This window comes from Medicago sativa, chromosome 8, assembly GCF_051527215.1.
Source record: "Medicago sativa cultivar Bolivia chromosome 8, Bolivia_mono, whole genome shotgun sequence".
Taxonomy (NCBI): domain Eukaryota; kingdom Viridiplantae; phylum Streptophyta; class Magnoliopsida; order Fabales; family Fabaceae; genus Medicago; species Medicago sativa.
Genome location: NC_140756.1, coordinates 5,502,375 through 5,519,656, shown reverse-complemented (window position 1 = coordinate 5,519,656; position 17,282 = coordinate 5,502,375). Strand labels below are relative to the sequence as shown.

The window sequence follows — 17,282 nt, the reverse complement described above, 5'->3', positions numbered from 1 at the left end:
AAGTCTGTCGTTTAATAATAGACTAAGGTTGCGTTTGATATGTTATTTTTTAGGCTTAAAAATTACTTTTGAATCAATGTAGAAAGAATGAACTTTAAAAATCAAGTCTAAATTGTTTGGTATATTTTAAAGTTTTTTAGCTTAAGACTATCTTGAAATTAAGTTTTTTTTTTTTTTAAGAAATAAAGAGTTTAATTTCTATGCATTCACATTGTAATTTTTTCTAAAAAACTTTGTAAAATTATTTTACACGTAAATTTAATAGTGCGTTACTTTAGCAATGAATAAATATGATAATTTATGTGTCATATCTATTAATTGACGTGACAATATACAATTAGGTCAATATAAAATATTTGTACATTAGTGTATATTAATTAAATTCATATATAAATATTTTTTTTTGAAGGAATATATAAATATTTTAGAAATTTATATAATAAATTTCTTTTAGGAAAATTTAGAAACCTATATATAGTCACGGACGAATCCCGTGCCTAGTAAATAATATTATTTAATTCTGTTTTTATCATTCAAGGGTTTTGCGTTTTCCTTATTCTACGTTATTCGATTCCCAATTCTCTCTCAAAAATTTAGGGTTTCACTTTCAAAATCGATTTCAATCGAATTTTGCGATCCACAAAGAAATTTAGGGTTTCGATTCATTCCAATAACAATGCCTCCGAAGACGCCAAAGAGAGGTTCAGCGGGTAGTGGTTCAAAGAGGGGTGGCAGATTATCGAGAGGAACTGCGAAATCTGCACAGAATCAACAACAACAGCAATCTGAACCTGTTGAAGAGAAGACGGTGATTGAAGAAGAGATCAAGGTAGAAGAGAATCTCGTTGTTGAGGAAAAACCTGTGGTGGAAGAAGATAATCCTGTTGTTGAAGATAAAGCTATTGACATGAATCAAATTGCTCCTGAGGCTGTAGAAGATGCTAATCTAGCCAAAAGTAAGATTTTTTATTTTAATTATTGAAGTTACATCGAAAAGTTAACTTTTTAAATTATGGCGAAAAGTGAGGTCTTTATAATTGAATTATTGAAATTATAGCGAAAAGTGAGGTTTTTTTTAATTGAATTATTGATTTTTTTTATATTTGGGGTTGTTTAAATTGTTTATGGATTATTGGGGTTTTTGAAATTTTAAGGGTTTGAATATGGTAATTGTAATTTTTAAGGCGTAGTTATTGTTATATGATAGTTTATATTGTTTTGTTGTAGGAAAAGGTTTTGTTATATTGTTTTTGAAAGCATAGTTTTTTGATAGATCTATTATAATTCATCATTAGATGAAGGAAAGTTATAGCTAGAAATCCTTTTTGTAAGCTGTTATCGCTTCTTTTATTATGGTTGTTGCAATTGAATAGGTTGCATAAGCTGTGAAGAATATATAGCTGTTTATTTTTCAATTTATTTTTGTATGAATTATTTTTCGGTTCAGTTATGTGTTTGTGTTATGTTTGGTGATATCAATCATGAAGTGGTTTTAAATGGGAATCATGTGGATCGATGTTGTCAAATATTGGTTGTGGCAGATTTCGGTGGCAGTTTCTTTGACAACCGCCATGGTGTTTTTTTGGCGGACATAGCAAAAGAAGGATTTTAGGCTTTCCGCCATTGATAACATTGTTGTGGATTCATTGTGCAATGATTGAATATGGAAAATACTAATTTAACAAATATTGATAAGATGTTTGAAAGTTAAGTCTGTTTTGACTGGGACCAATTGAAACCTGTACTATTTTTTGACAGAAGATGAAGAGGAGGTTAAGGAGTCTATAGATGAATATGAGAGAGACGAGCGTCTAGATTTGGAGGATAATGATCCTGAGTATGAACCTGAGGAGTATGGTGGGGTTGACTATGATGAGAAGGAAATTGAACAGGAAGAGGGACATGAGGTGGGAGATGAAGTTGAGGAAGAACCCGAAGAAAATGTTGGTGAAGAAGGTGATTCAGGCGAGGAAGAAGTCGAAGATGGTCATGATGAAATTGAGGGAGAAGAGGATGACGAGCATGCTGATGAGGAGCATGACCGTGAGCGTGCGGAGATGGCTGATGTGGATGAAGAGGAACATCGTGAAGTTGTGAAGGAGAGGCGAAAGCGGAAAGAATTTGAAGTATTTGTTGGGGGCCTAGACAAGGATGCTACTGAAGATGATCTGAGGAAGGTTTTCGGTGAAGTTGGGGTTGTGACTGAGGTCAGGCTGATGATGAATCCTCAGACAAAAAAGAACAAGGGATTTGCATTCTTGCGGTTTGAAAATGTGGAACAAGCAAAACGAGCTGTAGCAGAGCTTAAAAACCCAGTGGTAATCTTTGACTTCTCAATAATAGAGTAGGCTTAAAGTTAAAACTTTTATTGCATTCAATCACTTGTTTTCATCGCTGCAATTTCAGATTAATGGAAAACAATGTGGTGTTACTCCGAGTCAGGACAGTGATACCCTCTATTTGGGAAACATATGCAAAACATGGACAAAGGAAGCTGTAAGTCTAGTTGTTTTGGTCCTGTTTTTTGCACCTTCATTGAATTGTTGGGTTGTGTTCGTAGCTATTTTATCCTGAACTCTGCTGAATTTATGACTGTTAATGGAACTTCTGGTGCCAGTTAAAGGAGAAGTTGAAGCATTATGGAGTTACAAATGTTGAGGATATAACTTTGGTAGAAGATTCTAATGATAAAGGAACAAACCGTGGATTTGCATTCTTGGAATTTTCCTCCCGCTCAGATGCAATGGATGCCTTTAAGAGACTGCAGAAGAGGGATGTTACGTTTGGAGTTGATAAGCCTGCAAAGGTTTCATTTGCAGATTCTTTTATTGACCCGGGTGATGAAATTATGTCACAGGTATTTTTCTAAATAGAAATTCCTTGGGTTTTTTTTTGAAGGTTTTTTAAGCGGAACATGTGTAGAATGGTTTTCTTATCATGAGTTCCAATACCATCAGTGGTTGGTTAATTTTGTTGGTTGTCTATATTTAATTAAATTAATCTTATTCATTTGCTTGATATATAGTTTGAAATTGTAATCATGCGGGCTCTATTTTCCCACAATTTTCCAGTTTTTACATTCGTGATGTGGCTGTAACATCAATTTGCTATTTATAAAAAAAATTGTTACTTTTGTGGTTGATTGTTAAATGCTGAATTCAACATATTATTATGAATTTACTTTTAAGGGTGTTCAGCATGACACACCGGTATATTTTAGGATGAGAAACTATCCTTCTAGTGGTTGGTTCCAGGTGTAGATGTATTTATTCCTCATTTTACTGATCAAATTTTTCAAATTTCAGGTTAAAACTGTATTTATTGATGCACTTCCTCCTTCATGGGATGAAGATTATGTCCGGAATCTTCTGAAGAAATATGGCGAGGTTGAAAAGATTGAGCTTGCAAGGAACATGCCAGCTGCTCGTAGAAAGGACTATGGATTTGTTACCTTTGGCTCACACGATGCTGCTATAAGATGTGCTGACAGCATTACTGGTACAGAATTGGGTGAAGGTGACAAAAAGGTTTGTATGTCATTTTAAAGCAATATCTGCGCAGTGAAACATGGCAGTTTATAATGCTTTCATCTTCTTTCAGGCCAAAGTGAGGGCTAGGTTATCAAGGCCACTTCAGAGAGGCCGTGGAAAACATGTTGGTCGTGGGGACTATCGCCCGAGTCGCGGATCTGCAATAATGTCAAGGCCTTCTTGGAGCAGCCGACCTGCACCCCGTAGTTTCTCGTCGCGTGGGGTAAGAGGAATTGGAAGTCGTGCTCCGCCAATCAGGTCTATCAGTGCTAGAGATAGACGCCCTGTCATGTCTATACCAGTTAGAAGTAGGCCACTACCTCCTCCAGCTAGATCTTATGATAGAAGACCAGCTGGTATGTAGTGTACAATTTAATTTTCAGTCAGACTTTCATTTATTATTTCTTAGGATTAATATATTCAACCATATTGTCTTCTAGATGCTGCATATTCAAAAAGCAGTGTGAAGAGAGATTATGGTCGGCGTGATGATCTACCACCTCCAAGAAGTAGAGTTGCTGCAGATTATGGATCAAGGATGACCTCTGAAAGACGCCCAACTTATAGGGATTATCCACCTCGTGGATCTGACTACTCTGATCTCCCTAGAAGTACTGCTCGTGCTGCACCTAGGAGAGGTTACGTGGATGATGGTTACAGCCAAAGGTATGAGAGGCCACCTCCTCCTCCACCCCCTTCCCATCCAAGTTATCGTGAAGGACGCCCTCGTGATTATGATTCTCTATCTGGCTCAAAACGTTCGTACGCTGCCGTGGTTAGTATTATTTCTGCAATTTTCTTTTAACTGTATCCTGCATTGTTTACGATCTCATTTTTTGTTATACATTAATTAACTTAATTTAGTAAATGAAAATCTTTGTTTTTTATGCCCAACCAGGATGATGTTCCCCCAAGATACGCCGATACTGGTGCTCGCCAATCAAGAGCTCGATTGGAGTATGACTATGGTGGCAGTGCTTCACAGTACGGTGATGCTTATGGTGATAGGTTAGTTTAATCTAAAATTGACGATTTTGCAATTCTTCTACTACCCTAATCCTATTTTTTGTCCTGTAATTCATTCTTACATTTTGATTTGTAGAGTCGGAAGATCTAGTCTTGGATATGGTAGTGGCAGCCGAAGTTCTATTTCTGGTCAAGATTCACATGGGGTGTATAGCAGTCGGCAGGGCATGAGTTATGGTGGAGGTGAACTAAGTTGCATATAGTCTGATCTGTTATTTTCAGCATCAGAGCTTTCCTTACTTACTTTTATTATGTTTTTCCGATCAGGCTCTTATGGCGGTAATGATGTTGGAGGCATGTACTCATCAAGTTATGGCGGTGATTACGTTTCTCGTGGAAATGATGTAATCTTCCTGTCCTTTCTCAACCAATCTCGAGGAGTCGGACTGTATTTTTGTTATATTCTTATCTATTGTTCCTGTGATGTAGGTTGGTGGCAGCTCATATTCATCAATGTATTCTGGTAGGGGCACGGGTGGCGGTAGCAGTTACATGGGCAGCGGTGGTTCGGGATCTTATTATTGAGGTAAGTAAGCTGATAACTCTTTGACATTGTGCTTTGTGTATTACATTAGGATGCATTCAGTATAAGTGGATGTATTTTTCTGGAGATTTTGCTATACTCGAAATGGCATCTCTTATCTTTTCGCAAGGGATGGCGAAGGTTGCACATTGTGGTCACCAGTGAATTTGTCTATGAACAGATCCGACATAATAAATTGGCTGCAATAGGATGACGGCCTTTGAAGCTTATGGATGTTATGAAGCTTACAATTTGGAGACAAAAGAACAATGCTATTTATAGCATTATATTTGGGAACTTGTCGCAAAAATTAGGTCATGTCAATTCAAGCTATCTCGGGTCTTCTCTAGGTGGGATGTATTATCAGTTATTGAATTTGTGATGTATGGACTCAAGTTAGTGAGCGATGGAAAAAGAAATATTTAGCAGTGATGTGTAATCAAACCTTGATTTATGATACCATTTGTGGGTGGATAATGTTAAAGACTTGTCACTGCTCCAATACCATTTCATTTGGACAGAGACCAAGGCTAGAGATGCTACTTGTTTGGTTAAGGATTAATGGATTTTTTATCTGCTGAATGTATCAAAGTTGGTTCTCTAATTTTAAGTCTTTAAAGAGATGTTTAGTTACTTTGGATTATTTGTTTTTACAGTGCTGCAGTCAGGACAGAAGTGAACTAATCAGCACTATGTTTAACTAGTAGTAATAAGAATACTACTTCAGGAATTAATAAAGTCAAAAGATGATTTTTTTTGGGATGTGTTGGTGTTGTAGGATTTGTGACATGGTGTCATCCTAAGAAAGTAAAAAGCATGATGAACTGATAATATTTGCTGCTGGAATGATTTGTTACTTTGAGTTTTTGTCCTGAGGTGGACTGCAAGATAATGCTAAAGAAGCATTAATATCTTTACCATCTAGTAACCTGCATAGTTTCCCGATTTCGCATAGTAATTATTTGTATGCAAGATTATGCTAAAGAAGCATTAATATATTTACTGACATCCACAGAATCTTTAGCTTCTGCATTGTAGTGGGATAATCCATCACCCAAGTGAATATGAAAATAAAGTAGCAGAAAAGGATTGAATGTACTTCATGCACCCTGGTTTTACCCCCCCCCCCCCCCCCCCCCACCCTACCTAGCTTGATTTAGAAAAGCTCGGGGCAAATGAACCAACATGAATCGGTCATTGACAAAGAAATCACAAATGGATCTAATTACTATTTTATTATTACATTCAAGAGGGTAGTTTCCAACTCCCGACCCACATTGTTGGTTGTCTTGAGTATCAAGTACCCTTTCCAACTCCCGAACCATATCGTTGGTTGTCTTGAGTGTCAAGTACCCTACCATAAATAGTGTATTCATATAGTATACATCTTGAAGGAGGAGGATTCTTTTAAGAAGATATTGCTCGTTAGGATATTTGAGATGTTTTCTCTATCTAACAACACCCTATTTCTGAGCAATGTTGAGTTTTGACATTTTCACATGATTTTTCCTATGCATAAGTATTCATTTTATTGCATCTTGTGGTAAACCTGCATTTAATAATTTAATTAATATATTCACTGGGCGTGGGTTATTACGGACTGACTTGGTAAGTTGTAGTTTCCACACTGTTCTGTTTGCTTTGCTGTACTGCAGGGTCTAAGCTCTCATCAAGCTCTTGTTAGCTAACATACCTATATGGATATAAATGTTCACTCTAGTTTAGCTCTTGTTAGGTAACGTTCATATATGCATATGAATGGTTTACTTCTAGTTTATTTCTGTTTTCTTTCAATTTGCTATCATTGGTTTTTGTAAATCGATGTTATGATGATTGTTTCATGCATGACATTGTAAACATTTGCGTGTTTGCTGATGAGTTCAAACCCCGTTCGATTGCACCTTTAATCAAGTCTCTACTTCCTTGTGTGATTGAAATTTACTCGTTTCACGTTATCAAACGCGGTTTATCCCAATGTATAATCAATTTAACAAAGAATTATAGCGTAGTACTGTTTCGAATAGTTATTTTTCAAGCACAGTGAAATTAATTTGTATATTGGTGGAAAGATAAAACCTTATTTTTCTTTTTATCTACTTCGTAGTATACTAATGGGGAAATGAAATATAAAAAAAATCGTTTCTATGATAAAAAATCGTTTCTAGATATTAGCGTTGGGAAATGCAAACTAACGTTAGATTTTGAGACTGATTCGAGCATTACAAGATGCAGTCGATATTATAAAACCAAAATTCCAAACTTCGTGATATTATTATAATGAATGGATTGCTGTTCCAAAAGTTCATAAATTAAAAATAATTGAATTTGTAAAATTCAATTGTATATTATTAACGGATTGCTAGTAAATAGTGCAGACAACCAACTTATGAAAACCATGATTATGCACCAAATGAACCTTTAGAAAGCCAAGAATTCAACCATAACAATGACAAGATTGTTAGTAAACACATGAGAAGATTGTTTTTAAAACTTCTTATTTGAGTACAAATATATATATATTTAAGCTAATATAATAAATGTAGTGGCAAGCACAGAGTTTTAAGGTTGGATATATATTAAGAAATTATTAATTTATTTGTACTAAAACAGCTGTGCATCGTTTGTGATTAGTCAGTAGTAATCCATTAAACAAATAATGGTATAATTGAATAAATACATTTCCTAAATGAAAATAATTTCTTAAATAATTTATTGTCTTTTTTTATAGAGGATTTTTTTTTTCTCTTTCAAAGCTTTTATCTACTTTAATTATTTATCCTCAAAATAGTTCTAATTATTTCAGTGATGGGATATATAAATTAATCATATACCGTGAATAGTGGACTTAACAAAACAATTTTAATCATTAACGAATTAATTCTCTTAACTCTTGTAATTTAATCAACAGAGCCATATATTTGGCTTAACGTGTGATATTAATTGAGTCTTAAGTTTCAAAGAGGTCAATATGGTAAAAATCAAGGAAAAAGTAGTAAATAGCATGTAGCATTATGGAAAATCATTATCATTTTTCTTCATGGTAGGGGTGTTCAAAACCGAACCAACCCAATAGAAAAACCGCAAACCAAACCAATCCAAACCGAAACCGCAAAAAACCGCACATGGTTCGGATGAATTCGGATGACTTTTGACCTGAACCGCGCGGTTCGGTTTGATTTGCGGTTTGCATCTCAACAACCGAACCAAACCAAACCAAACCGCAAAAATAATGAATATTACTTAAATATGTACTAGCCCAATTACATAGCTCAAGAATGATCTCTTTTGATTCGATTTTTCCATCATTGCACCATCAGGTTCGATTATAATTCCTTTCCATCTCTTTCAATTCATTTCCAGTGATGAATTTGTTTTCTTTACTTCCCAATAATTCGTTTCATGCTTATGTTTCTTCTTAATTTTACCTATTTTGATATAAGTTTTACCTAATATTTTGTCATATAAACATCAAAATAAAATGTCCTATGTTTATTTTGTAACAAGTTGGCAATATTAGAGTTAATGTAATATTTTTTTATCTCGCGATAAACCGCACAAACCGAACCAATCCAAACCGCATTGGTTTGGTTTGGATGACTTTTTAAAAATCAACCGAACCAAACCAAACCGCATGCTTTTTTATCTCGCGGTTTGGATGACCTTTTTGCTCAAAACCGAACCAAACCGCACCGCGAACACCCCTAGTTCATGGCATCCGAGACGGCTGACCTTTTATATAGAGTACAAAGGATCATGCACAACAATGTATGTCTTTTAGGTCCATAAATGTTGTGTTTACTGTGATCAATTTTGTCATCTAAAAGACTCAGCGACACAGCTTGTTGTCTGTTTGTCTTCTATTCACGTATAATTAATCTTTGATATATATAAAAAAAATTATTTAAAAAGAATGTAATATAAGATTGATTTGATAGGTGAGGTGGGGGGAGTCAAAGAAGTGAGAGTTCAACTCCACTATCAACATAGTTACATAATACTACAAACAAACAATATTAAATGTAGTTGCAATTTAAAATCATATTAGTGTCATACTAATAATATGATCTTGTATTACATTCATACCACTTCTTCCACTCCAACAACTCGATCGTGTAGTCCATTATTGCACATGTTCATTGTTCACATCTGAAGTATAATCAGACACAACACAATACAACTGTCAATTATCACAAAAATGTCCTTAAATGCAAATACATTGACCACATAAAAATAGTAGTTCAAGAGTACATTCTTTATTTCATTTCTCTTATATATATGTAATGCCAAACTGGATGTGGGCACAACTATTAACTTTGTACGAAATAGCTAAATCAGTCTCTTTCTTTGTTATTCAATACAAATGCAAATGTAGCTAGAATCTAGACTTGGACGAGAAGTATCAACCATAAAAATCCATAATGTACTCAAGAATCTTACTTTAAGTGACAAAATGCTTCTTCTATATATCATATACGATTGCTTTATTGGATCCAAAGGATGTCTTTATTATAGCCTTCTCCACATTTTCTAAATAGAGTAAAATAAACATACACCGACAGTGTAACTAATTTTTTAAAAGATAGAGTTAAATATATTTTTACCAAGAAAAATAATATCAAATCATATCATGAACTATAGAGATTTTGATGTATCGACCATAATAATTATTACACTAAGAATAATAATAATAGTACTAGCTTTAAAAAGTCCTTTTTTCAAAAAATTCTTCTGCTCTACCATAGTTAAGGTCTTTGATTCCGGTAAACGCCCGAAGATATTCTCACAATTTAGGTCCTATAAGTATGCTACGAGACTAATTTGTAAGTCGCCAACAAGGTTTGATTGTCTTTCAAAATAAACGACTCCAAGAATCAAACTCGTGTTCAATTTCTAGAACATTTATTTTTCTAAAAAATTTATCCAATTAATCAAAATAATACCAAACTTAAAAGTAGAGAATAAGCCAAAGGAATATGAGAAAAAAAAGAGTAAGAAAGGAATCCATAAGGAAAAGTACTTTAAAATTGCCAATGAGTAACAGATTCACTACATTTACAAAACTAGTCAAACCAATCTACTACATGCATTGAGAAAATGCATAAATCAAACAGCTAGTTGTTGTTGGTTTTGATGAGAAGATTCATCTTCATTCAAGCATAAATGAGCCTTTAGTGATTTTGCTAAACTTAGTGTAGAATCTTCAAAAATTAGAGGTTGCATTTGTAGCATTTCTCTTTGGAGATGAACACAATAAGCTTGAAATGTGACTGGTGTTACATTTAAATTGAAACCTAAACCAAACAAGAAATCCAACTCAAGAAAATTCATCTCCGTTTTGGTGATTCCTCCAACTTTTGCATAATAAGCATTATTGTAGCACCTGAGGATTATAAATCATAGACAAAGGAAAAAGAACATTAGGTCATGCAAAAAAATAAAATCATAGAAAATATGCAACAACAAAATTTGACATTTATTATTATAATATTTTATTTTATTATATTTATAATAACAATTGGTGGTGTTGTACATTTGTACTAGTTAGCTAGCAAACTCACATGGGTGGATTGATTGTATGTTTGTTGGAAAGCCAGCCTGGACATAGTATTATTCACAAGAAAGGCTATATTCTTTTTAAAGTTACTCCCTCCGGTCTCAAATATAAGAAAATATTCCTTTTTTAGGTTCATTGAGTAGTTAATGTATCTGGTCTACATTGTAAAGCAGATACATTAATTATTCAATGAATCTAAAAAAGGAATATTTTCTTACATTTGAGACCGGAGGGAGTATTTTTTAACAAGATTCTTTTTAGAGTATAATAGCTATAAAGTCTAAAATACCATAGATTGGACTAAAATTGTTAATGAGCTCTAGTGAATGATTAATGGTTCTCAATTTCGAATATTTTCTTAAACAATCAATAATCAGACTTTACTAATTTTCGGCCAAACCCTGAATTATCAAGGTTCTATTTTTCTGAAAATCGGAGGTTTAAAAAGAATACAACATTAAAGGATCAATGTGATATAAACGTTGAACTTAGAGACCATACGATGCATTTGGCCAAAAGTTAACCGTAAAATCTAAACAAATTTAAATGTAAAATCTAAACAAATTTAAGTGTATGGTAAATGTCATCCAAATTTTAGCATATTTGAGTGTAAAACTTTTTTACATTATACAATCATTAAAATTATTACTACAGACATTGTTGAAGAAACTTCACATCAAAATAATAGAAGAAAGGAAAAGATTTGTACTCTTCTGTAATGCTTGAAGTGTAACACTTCAAATTCAGATCAAAATATTTTTGGATCACAATCACGTATATAAAAAAAAAAACAGAGGAAAAACAGAGCAACTAACCATAATTCTGTTTTTGTTTGATTAATTATACCAAACTACATAGAATTCCTAAGACAATTTTTTCTAAAGAATCACATGAATTTGTGTACTCAAAAAGAAAAAAGAGTAACACCAAAAATTCATCGATGATGACCAAAGTTTCAGAATTTATGCAATAAAAAAAGACTAAAAAAACTTACACATCATCCATGAATTTAGCAGCAACCATAACACTAGTGATCAACAAGCGATGAACATTGAAGGAGTTGATAGGCAAAGAAGGTTGAGTTTGAGTGAAACGATCAAGGTAGACATAAGCAACAATGAAGCATGATGAACTACAATTTGCATACTTGAAAATTCTCTCAAGATAGCTTTGAATTGAGATGTTTGGTCTTGACAAACCATGAAAAATAGAGATCTTATGATGGTTTTGTGTTTCATCATTTGATTCAGCAACCCTTTCAAGAAGTGAAGAGAGAAAAGTTATCAACTTTGGCATCATTGGACTCTCTAACTCGGCCATGGATAGTGACAAAGTTTTGCTTCAACAAGTTTTGAAATTTTGATGTGGGATAGGTGTTATATATAATATAAATAAATAAGTATAGGTGGAGAGAGAGAGAGAGATAATGGTAGATTATAGTGATCAAGGAGATTTTTTGTTAGATAGTGTTAACTTGTGCCCTTAGGGCACATGTTAAGAAACTTAAAAGAAGAAACTTTCTCTAAAATTTTGTGCATTTAAATGATTAAAAAGTTAAATATTAAATGTAAAGCACACATTTCAATAAGTTTTTTTTTTTCTATATTTGAATCATTAACTTGTACCTTGAGGGCACAAGTTAACATTTCCCTTTTTGTTAAGATAAAATCATTTGAGGTTAGAGTACTTAATCATGACCTTAAAATTAAATTTAGATACCAACAACAATGGACTGATCCAAGTGGTAAGGAATTTGAGTTTCTTAAGCATCTGGTGGTTGGGGGTTCGATGTGTCTCTTGCGTATCTTTTTTTTTTAATCAGCAAAATTTTATTAAAATCCAAATCTCTGCACAAGACGAACAGAGACCGATGTTACAGAAAGTACAAACTAAGGCGCCGTATGGTAATAAAAATTCAGTTGAAGAGGAGAATTCACCTTATGTAACCTACAAATTATTCGATAAAGATTAATCACGGTTATACGACAATAAAAACTTCATACTAATATCATAGTAACTAAAAAATTACATTTAAATGAGTTAATTTTTTTTTTTGGTGTTTAACCCTTCAATTCTCGGTAAAGAACTCGATAGTTTGAAGTTTGACCAGAATAATTTTTTTGATTGAGAAATAAATAAAACCTGAACAAAATTATTTTCAACAAGTAATGAATAAATGAACTGGTTTTGCTAAAATTTGATTTTGATTATTTTATTTATATTATTTCGTCAAGATTCATATATCCAGCTGTGCAATTTGTGTAAACAAAAAAATCCAGCTGTGTAATCATATATTTCTTCTGAATCGATCATATTTTACGTCTTTAAATAGTTTAGATAAAATAAGGAAAGTGAAAAAAATTAGGACTCTAAATATGATAATGGTTTGAGATATTTGATACTGAGTTGATAAAATAAAAACTAAGAAAGATCATAGGAGGAGATAATGTAAGATACTACAAAATTAGAAATTGATCTTAAGAAATAAACTAAGATATTCACCAATGTTAGTAACTAATTGTTGGATTAGATTTTTCTCCTTCACTTGAGTTTAAACTAGAACATCTCTCTTCTTATATTTTAATTCAAAATAGTTGAACTACACAATCCTCATTCTAATATAATATTTAAAACTAAAACTAATTTTTTTTTGCCGATTAGTCTAACAGATAAACCCACAAACTTAAATACGAAAAAGTGAAGAATTTCATGTTCAAACTAAGATCTTTGCATGCTGACGTCATTGCAGCTACCAATTTAACAATAGATAATTTTTAAAATTGAATAATATATCAAGAATTTTTAGAATAAGTAGACCTCTACACCCCTTAAACTCTCTCATTCTCTCTCATTAAGTTTACATATTATTAGAGGGGGTTAACAAACGTGGGTACTTTTCTTTATCCAATTGGCCCTAGTGATTTAAATTATGAATTACAAGTTGGCATATTAGTGGTGGTTTGGGTCTTTTTCAACAAAAGTTTATGTAATTTGAATTGGGTAATGATTTTGAATTCTTCTTTAATTTCAAAACTTGTAATGAAATAGAGGGAAGCATGGTGCGTTTATTGTTTGATTAATTAGTGTCCCTTTCTTGTGAAAAATAATTTGCGGTTTTTCTTATGGTGATATTCACACTCTTCATGTGATTACATGTGAGGAATTTGTGAGTGTATAGGGTAAAGGGTCCCACAATTTAGAAGGACTTTGCATGTGTTTCGATTCTAGTACAAGTGGGTGACATGACATGGATTTGCTGTGTTGGTCCACAACATTGGAGCCTGCTTTTGTTCCTACTTCCTTCAATCCTCTTAGACAGGTAACTAGTGCTTTGTCTTCAAGATTGGTTCATGTGACCCAAATCAATTTCAGTGTTTGAATAAATATAATATAATAGTAGTGTAAAGCCACTAATTAATCTAAATTAAGATTTTGGAAGGCATCAATCTTTTACTAGATTTATATATTCCACATCTGAAAAGTTAAAGATAAACGGTCCATATATTAGCATCTTTGTATATCACCAAATTATACCTAATAATTATTGAATAAATCACTATTTTTTCAAAGCATTAGATTTAAACTATTTTACGTAATAATTTGTTCTTCTTTACCCAATTAAATTGCTAAATTTTTAAATAATACATAGTAAATATTCTCACAATCACTGAAGTCTTTCTATGTTGCTTGTTACATAGCCTTTGTCACTATGTTTTAGATAACATAACCAATGTATGATTTAATCATATATAAATCTAATCTAATATAACTTATTTATGATACTTTGGAGAGCGACAACGTTGCATTCCCCATGATCAACATGCAAGCACAAGGAAGTAACTTAGTACTAAGAAATAACAGCTAGAATGAGATGTATTTTGCAACAATAAGATGCATAATTCAAGTTGGAATACTTGGAAGTATTGGCTTTACAAAAAATAGAAGATATGAAGCTTTTGCAACATGACACCCCTTTTGTGGATCTAATCTAACGTGCTAGGAAAGCAAAATACTATAAAGATTTGTGATAAACATTGTCAACTTTGTTGTCTCATTTGGTATTTCTTCCACTCAACAATGCTACTTAACATGCAGGGAAAAAGTAACTATTGCTTGAAGTTAGATGCTTGCTGATGAAGAAAAGCAAATAATCTCTTGTACAGACGTTTTTGATTAAAAGCTATTTAAATGTAATCTTTTATCAATTACTTCTATGTTACTTTTTTTTTTCTTTGACATCTACTTCTATCTTACTTATTTTATAAGTTACTTTTGCAATTTCCACACATATATAAGTTAAGTTGTTCATTTTGTGTCTATATTTCGAAAATACTCTTTTTTATCCGTGTGTTCAATTTTGACTTATTTTCCAAGATACTAATGGCCCGGTTGATAGTCATGATGGAATATAAAAGAATGAGATAAGATGGTCAAACATGATATGATACGATAAAGACATGACAATCATGTCATGTAAGTGCAACATGTCATGTAAGTGCAACTAAGATAGTAAAAATATTATTGTAGAAACATTTGATGTATTAGATCGCATATTCGAACGTGCAACACTCTTATTTTATGCAACTAGTTTCATCAATAAAATGTTTTGTTTTTTATTTTAATGTTTTAATATATTTTAATTTTTTTTAAGGAATATTTTAAATTATTTGTTCACTGGTAAATGTTGAAAATAATACTTTATCTTATACGGCTGGTTGTAACTCATCCCACACTAGGATAAAATTTACACTAGAGATTAAGATAAGGTGACACGTTTGACTTTTATGTTAACTAACCACATATTAAGATATGACATGGTTGTTTATCTTATCGTCCCTCTTATTCTCACCATCAATCAAGTTAGCAGTATTAACCATTGATATATTTGAGAGAAAAAAATGCATTTATTAGTTTGAAATGATTCTTTATTTAAGAACAATTTTCTTCTTTAAAATGGAACTTCTATGTAGGGATAAAGGTAATATTAGGTGATATCTTTCGTTTGTACCTTTAAGATAGTAAGCTACTATACCAATTTAGTTGAGTCACTGGTATCAATAATATTCATATTATGGTTATCTTGATAACGGACAGTATGGAATATATATGGATGTACACGCATGAACCAACCAACAATTTCAAAGAACAAAATAATGCATACCATTACCGTGTCTGATAGAGAACAAAATTCTATAACCACTAGCAAATTTATATGTTGGAGAAAAGTTAACATATCATATTATCATGTATACTAAAATTGCTAAGAAATATTTTTAATAAAATAACACTATAAAAGTATTAATATGATACTTTGGTTTTGTAATTCTAAAATCGATTGGATGAGGCTAGGTTTTGTAAAGGTGGGGTGGAGTTATACCTCTTTTGTGCCTTTCATGTTTAGATAGGTGTTAGAATAGTGACATGTATTTGGAATCCTTGTAAATAAATGTGTTGATCTCGACCGTCCGATGTCAAGTAAACGGTGAAAATTATTTAAAAATGTTTCTGGTAAAGATGTAATGGGAACATTCTCATCTCAACATGACCATTTTCTCATCTTAACCAAGACACTTGTTATGACCAGAGAGTTGAACATCTTAATTGGTTTGAACTAATGAATAAGGAGTTGAAGGTCGTGGGTTTCAACTCGAACAAAGACTATATTTTAATCTAACAACTAACTACTAATACTTCCTACTTCGTAAAAAAAACTAACTGCCAACATTTATCATTAAAAAATAATAATTGTTATGACTTAATTGAGATGGTCACATTTCACTTATACCTTTTTAATCATTAAATCGTGTAGAGACAAACACAACAAAACTAAATCTATCAAATTTTGTCCTCGTGAGATGAAATTTCGGAATTTTCAACTTATTTACCTTAAAGAGATGAAATTATAGCCACTAAACTACTTAAAAAAAAATCTCTCAAATTTTATTAACAACCACTAATATATATTCCATGGAACAAATATTAGTATGTTGTTAATTTTATACCTAAGTTTAAGAGATTAGTTTAATTATGCTTTATCTTTGACTAGTAACAAGTTATTTAGGAATTCTAGTATAACTATCATTGCCATTTTGTAGTTGTTACGGTCATGAGTATGCATCAGCCTATATAAATAGTGTACCATTGGTGATTAGAATGAATGAAAAATAATCAATTTCCTTTCTTCTATCTCTAGTTTTCTCTCTTAATTTATGGAGTGCGATCCCTATTCGAATTGGGTCGTATTATTTACTGATTTCATTCTTGATCTCATCCCCACTAAATAAGGTCAATTATGGAGCTTTCATTTTTCGACGGAAACGAAGATGCCTATTGGCAGATCCTCTGCATTGAGAGTTATTTTAGGGCAACAGGAAAATCCGAGGTGGCTAAGATGACGGTGGTTGCATTGACTATGTGAGGTCATGGTCTTCTATGGTGGTCTTTTCGTCACTAGTCTAATTGGAACACTTTTACCATTGTTCTCTTATGGCGTTTCAAGCCTAAGGGAAACCTTCAGGCTTAAAGTTAAAGACCATTTATAAATATATTTACATTTAGTTCACTTCAAAGGCACACGTCAGTTCTATTTGGCAGTAAAAAAAACAAATAATTGATAAATTAGTCTATAACGAATGACTGATAAGTTAGA

At 32.4% G+C, this 17,282-nt stretch overlaps 2 protein-coding genes across 8 annotated transcripts; one reads left to right on the top strand and one right to left on the bottom strand.

Moving 5' to 3' along the window:
• The first annotated feature begins 544 nt into the window (after positions 1 to 544).
• LOC146896391 (uncharacterized) lies at positions 545 to 6,986 on the top strand. Of its 7 annotated transcripts, none has more exons than XM_085735514.1 (12): positions 545 to 956; positions 1,759 to 2,318; positions 2,407 to 2,496; positions 2,618 to 2,857; positions 3,306 to 3,527; positions 3,601 to 3,886; positions 3,971 to 4,305; positions 4,429 to 4,538; positions 4,633 to 4,739; positions 4,824 to 4,900; positions 4,986 to 5,082; positions 6,735 to 6,986. In XM_085735514.1, the coding sequence occupies exons 1-11, from the start codon at positions 677 to 679 to the stop codon at positions 5,079 to 5,081; spliced, it is 2,403 nt and encodes an 800-aa protein (XP_085591640.1). In that variant the 5' UTR covers positions 545 to 676; the 3' UTR covers position 5,082; positions 6,735 to 6,986. The 7 variants fall into 7 exon arrangements, with proteins under 7 accessions (XP_085591640.1, XP_085591641.1, XP_085591643.1 ...); XM_085735515.1 differs by lacking the exon at positions 6,735 to 6,986 and adding an exon at positions 5,261 to 5,712 and having other exon boundaries at positions 1,762 to 2,318; XM_085735517.1 differs by lacking the exon at positions 6,735 to 6,986 and adding an exon at positions 5,242 to 5,712 and having other exon boundaries at positions 1,762 to 2,318.
• A 3,082-nt stretch (positions 6,987 to 10,068) lies between these two features.
• Positions 10,069 to 12,010, bottom strand: LOC146896390 (cyclin-U4-1-like). Its single transcript, XM_085735510.1, has 2 exons — positions 11,628 to 12,010; positions 10,069 to 10,459 (listed from the first exon to the last, which is right to left on the bottom strand). The coding sequence occupies exons 1-2, from the start codon at positions 11,951 to 11,953 to the stop codon at positions 10,183 to 10,185; spliced, it is 603 nt and encodes a 200-aa protein (XP_085591636.1). The 5' UTR covers positions 11,954 to 12,010; the 3' UTR covers positions 10,069 to 10,182.
• Positions 12,011 to 17,282: the final 5,272 nt, after the last annotated feature.

What these genes read in the sequence shown, in the direction of transcription:
- LOC146896391 (XM_085735514.1), top strand. Translation starts at nt 677, where the DNA reads ATGCCTCCGAAGACGCCAAAGAGAGGTTCAGCGGGTAGTGGTTCAAAG. An exon ending in AAACATGGACAAAGGAAGCT is followed by an intron (nt 2,497 to 2,617) that starts GTAAGTCTAGTT and finishes TTCTGGTGCCAG; the next exon opens with TTAAAGGAGAAGTTGAAGCA. An exon ending in GTGATGAAATTATGTCACAG is followed by an intron (nt 2,858 to 3,305) that starts GTATTTTTCTAA and finishes TTCAAATTTCAG; the next exon opens with GTTAAAACTGTATTTATTGA.
- LOC146896390 (XM_085735510.1), bottom strand. Translation starts at nt 11,953, where the DNA reads ATGGCCGAGTTAGAGAGTCCAATGATGCCAAAGTTGATAACTTTTCTC. An exon ending in GCTAAATTCATGGATGATGT is followed by an intron (nt 10,460 to 11,627) that starts GTAAGTTTTTTT and finishes TATAATCCTCAG; the next exon opens with GTGCTACAATAATGCTTATT.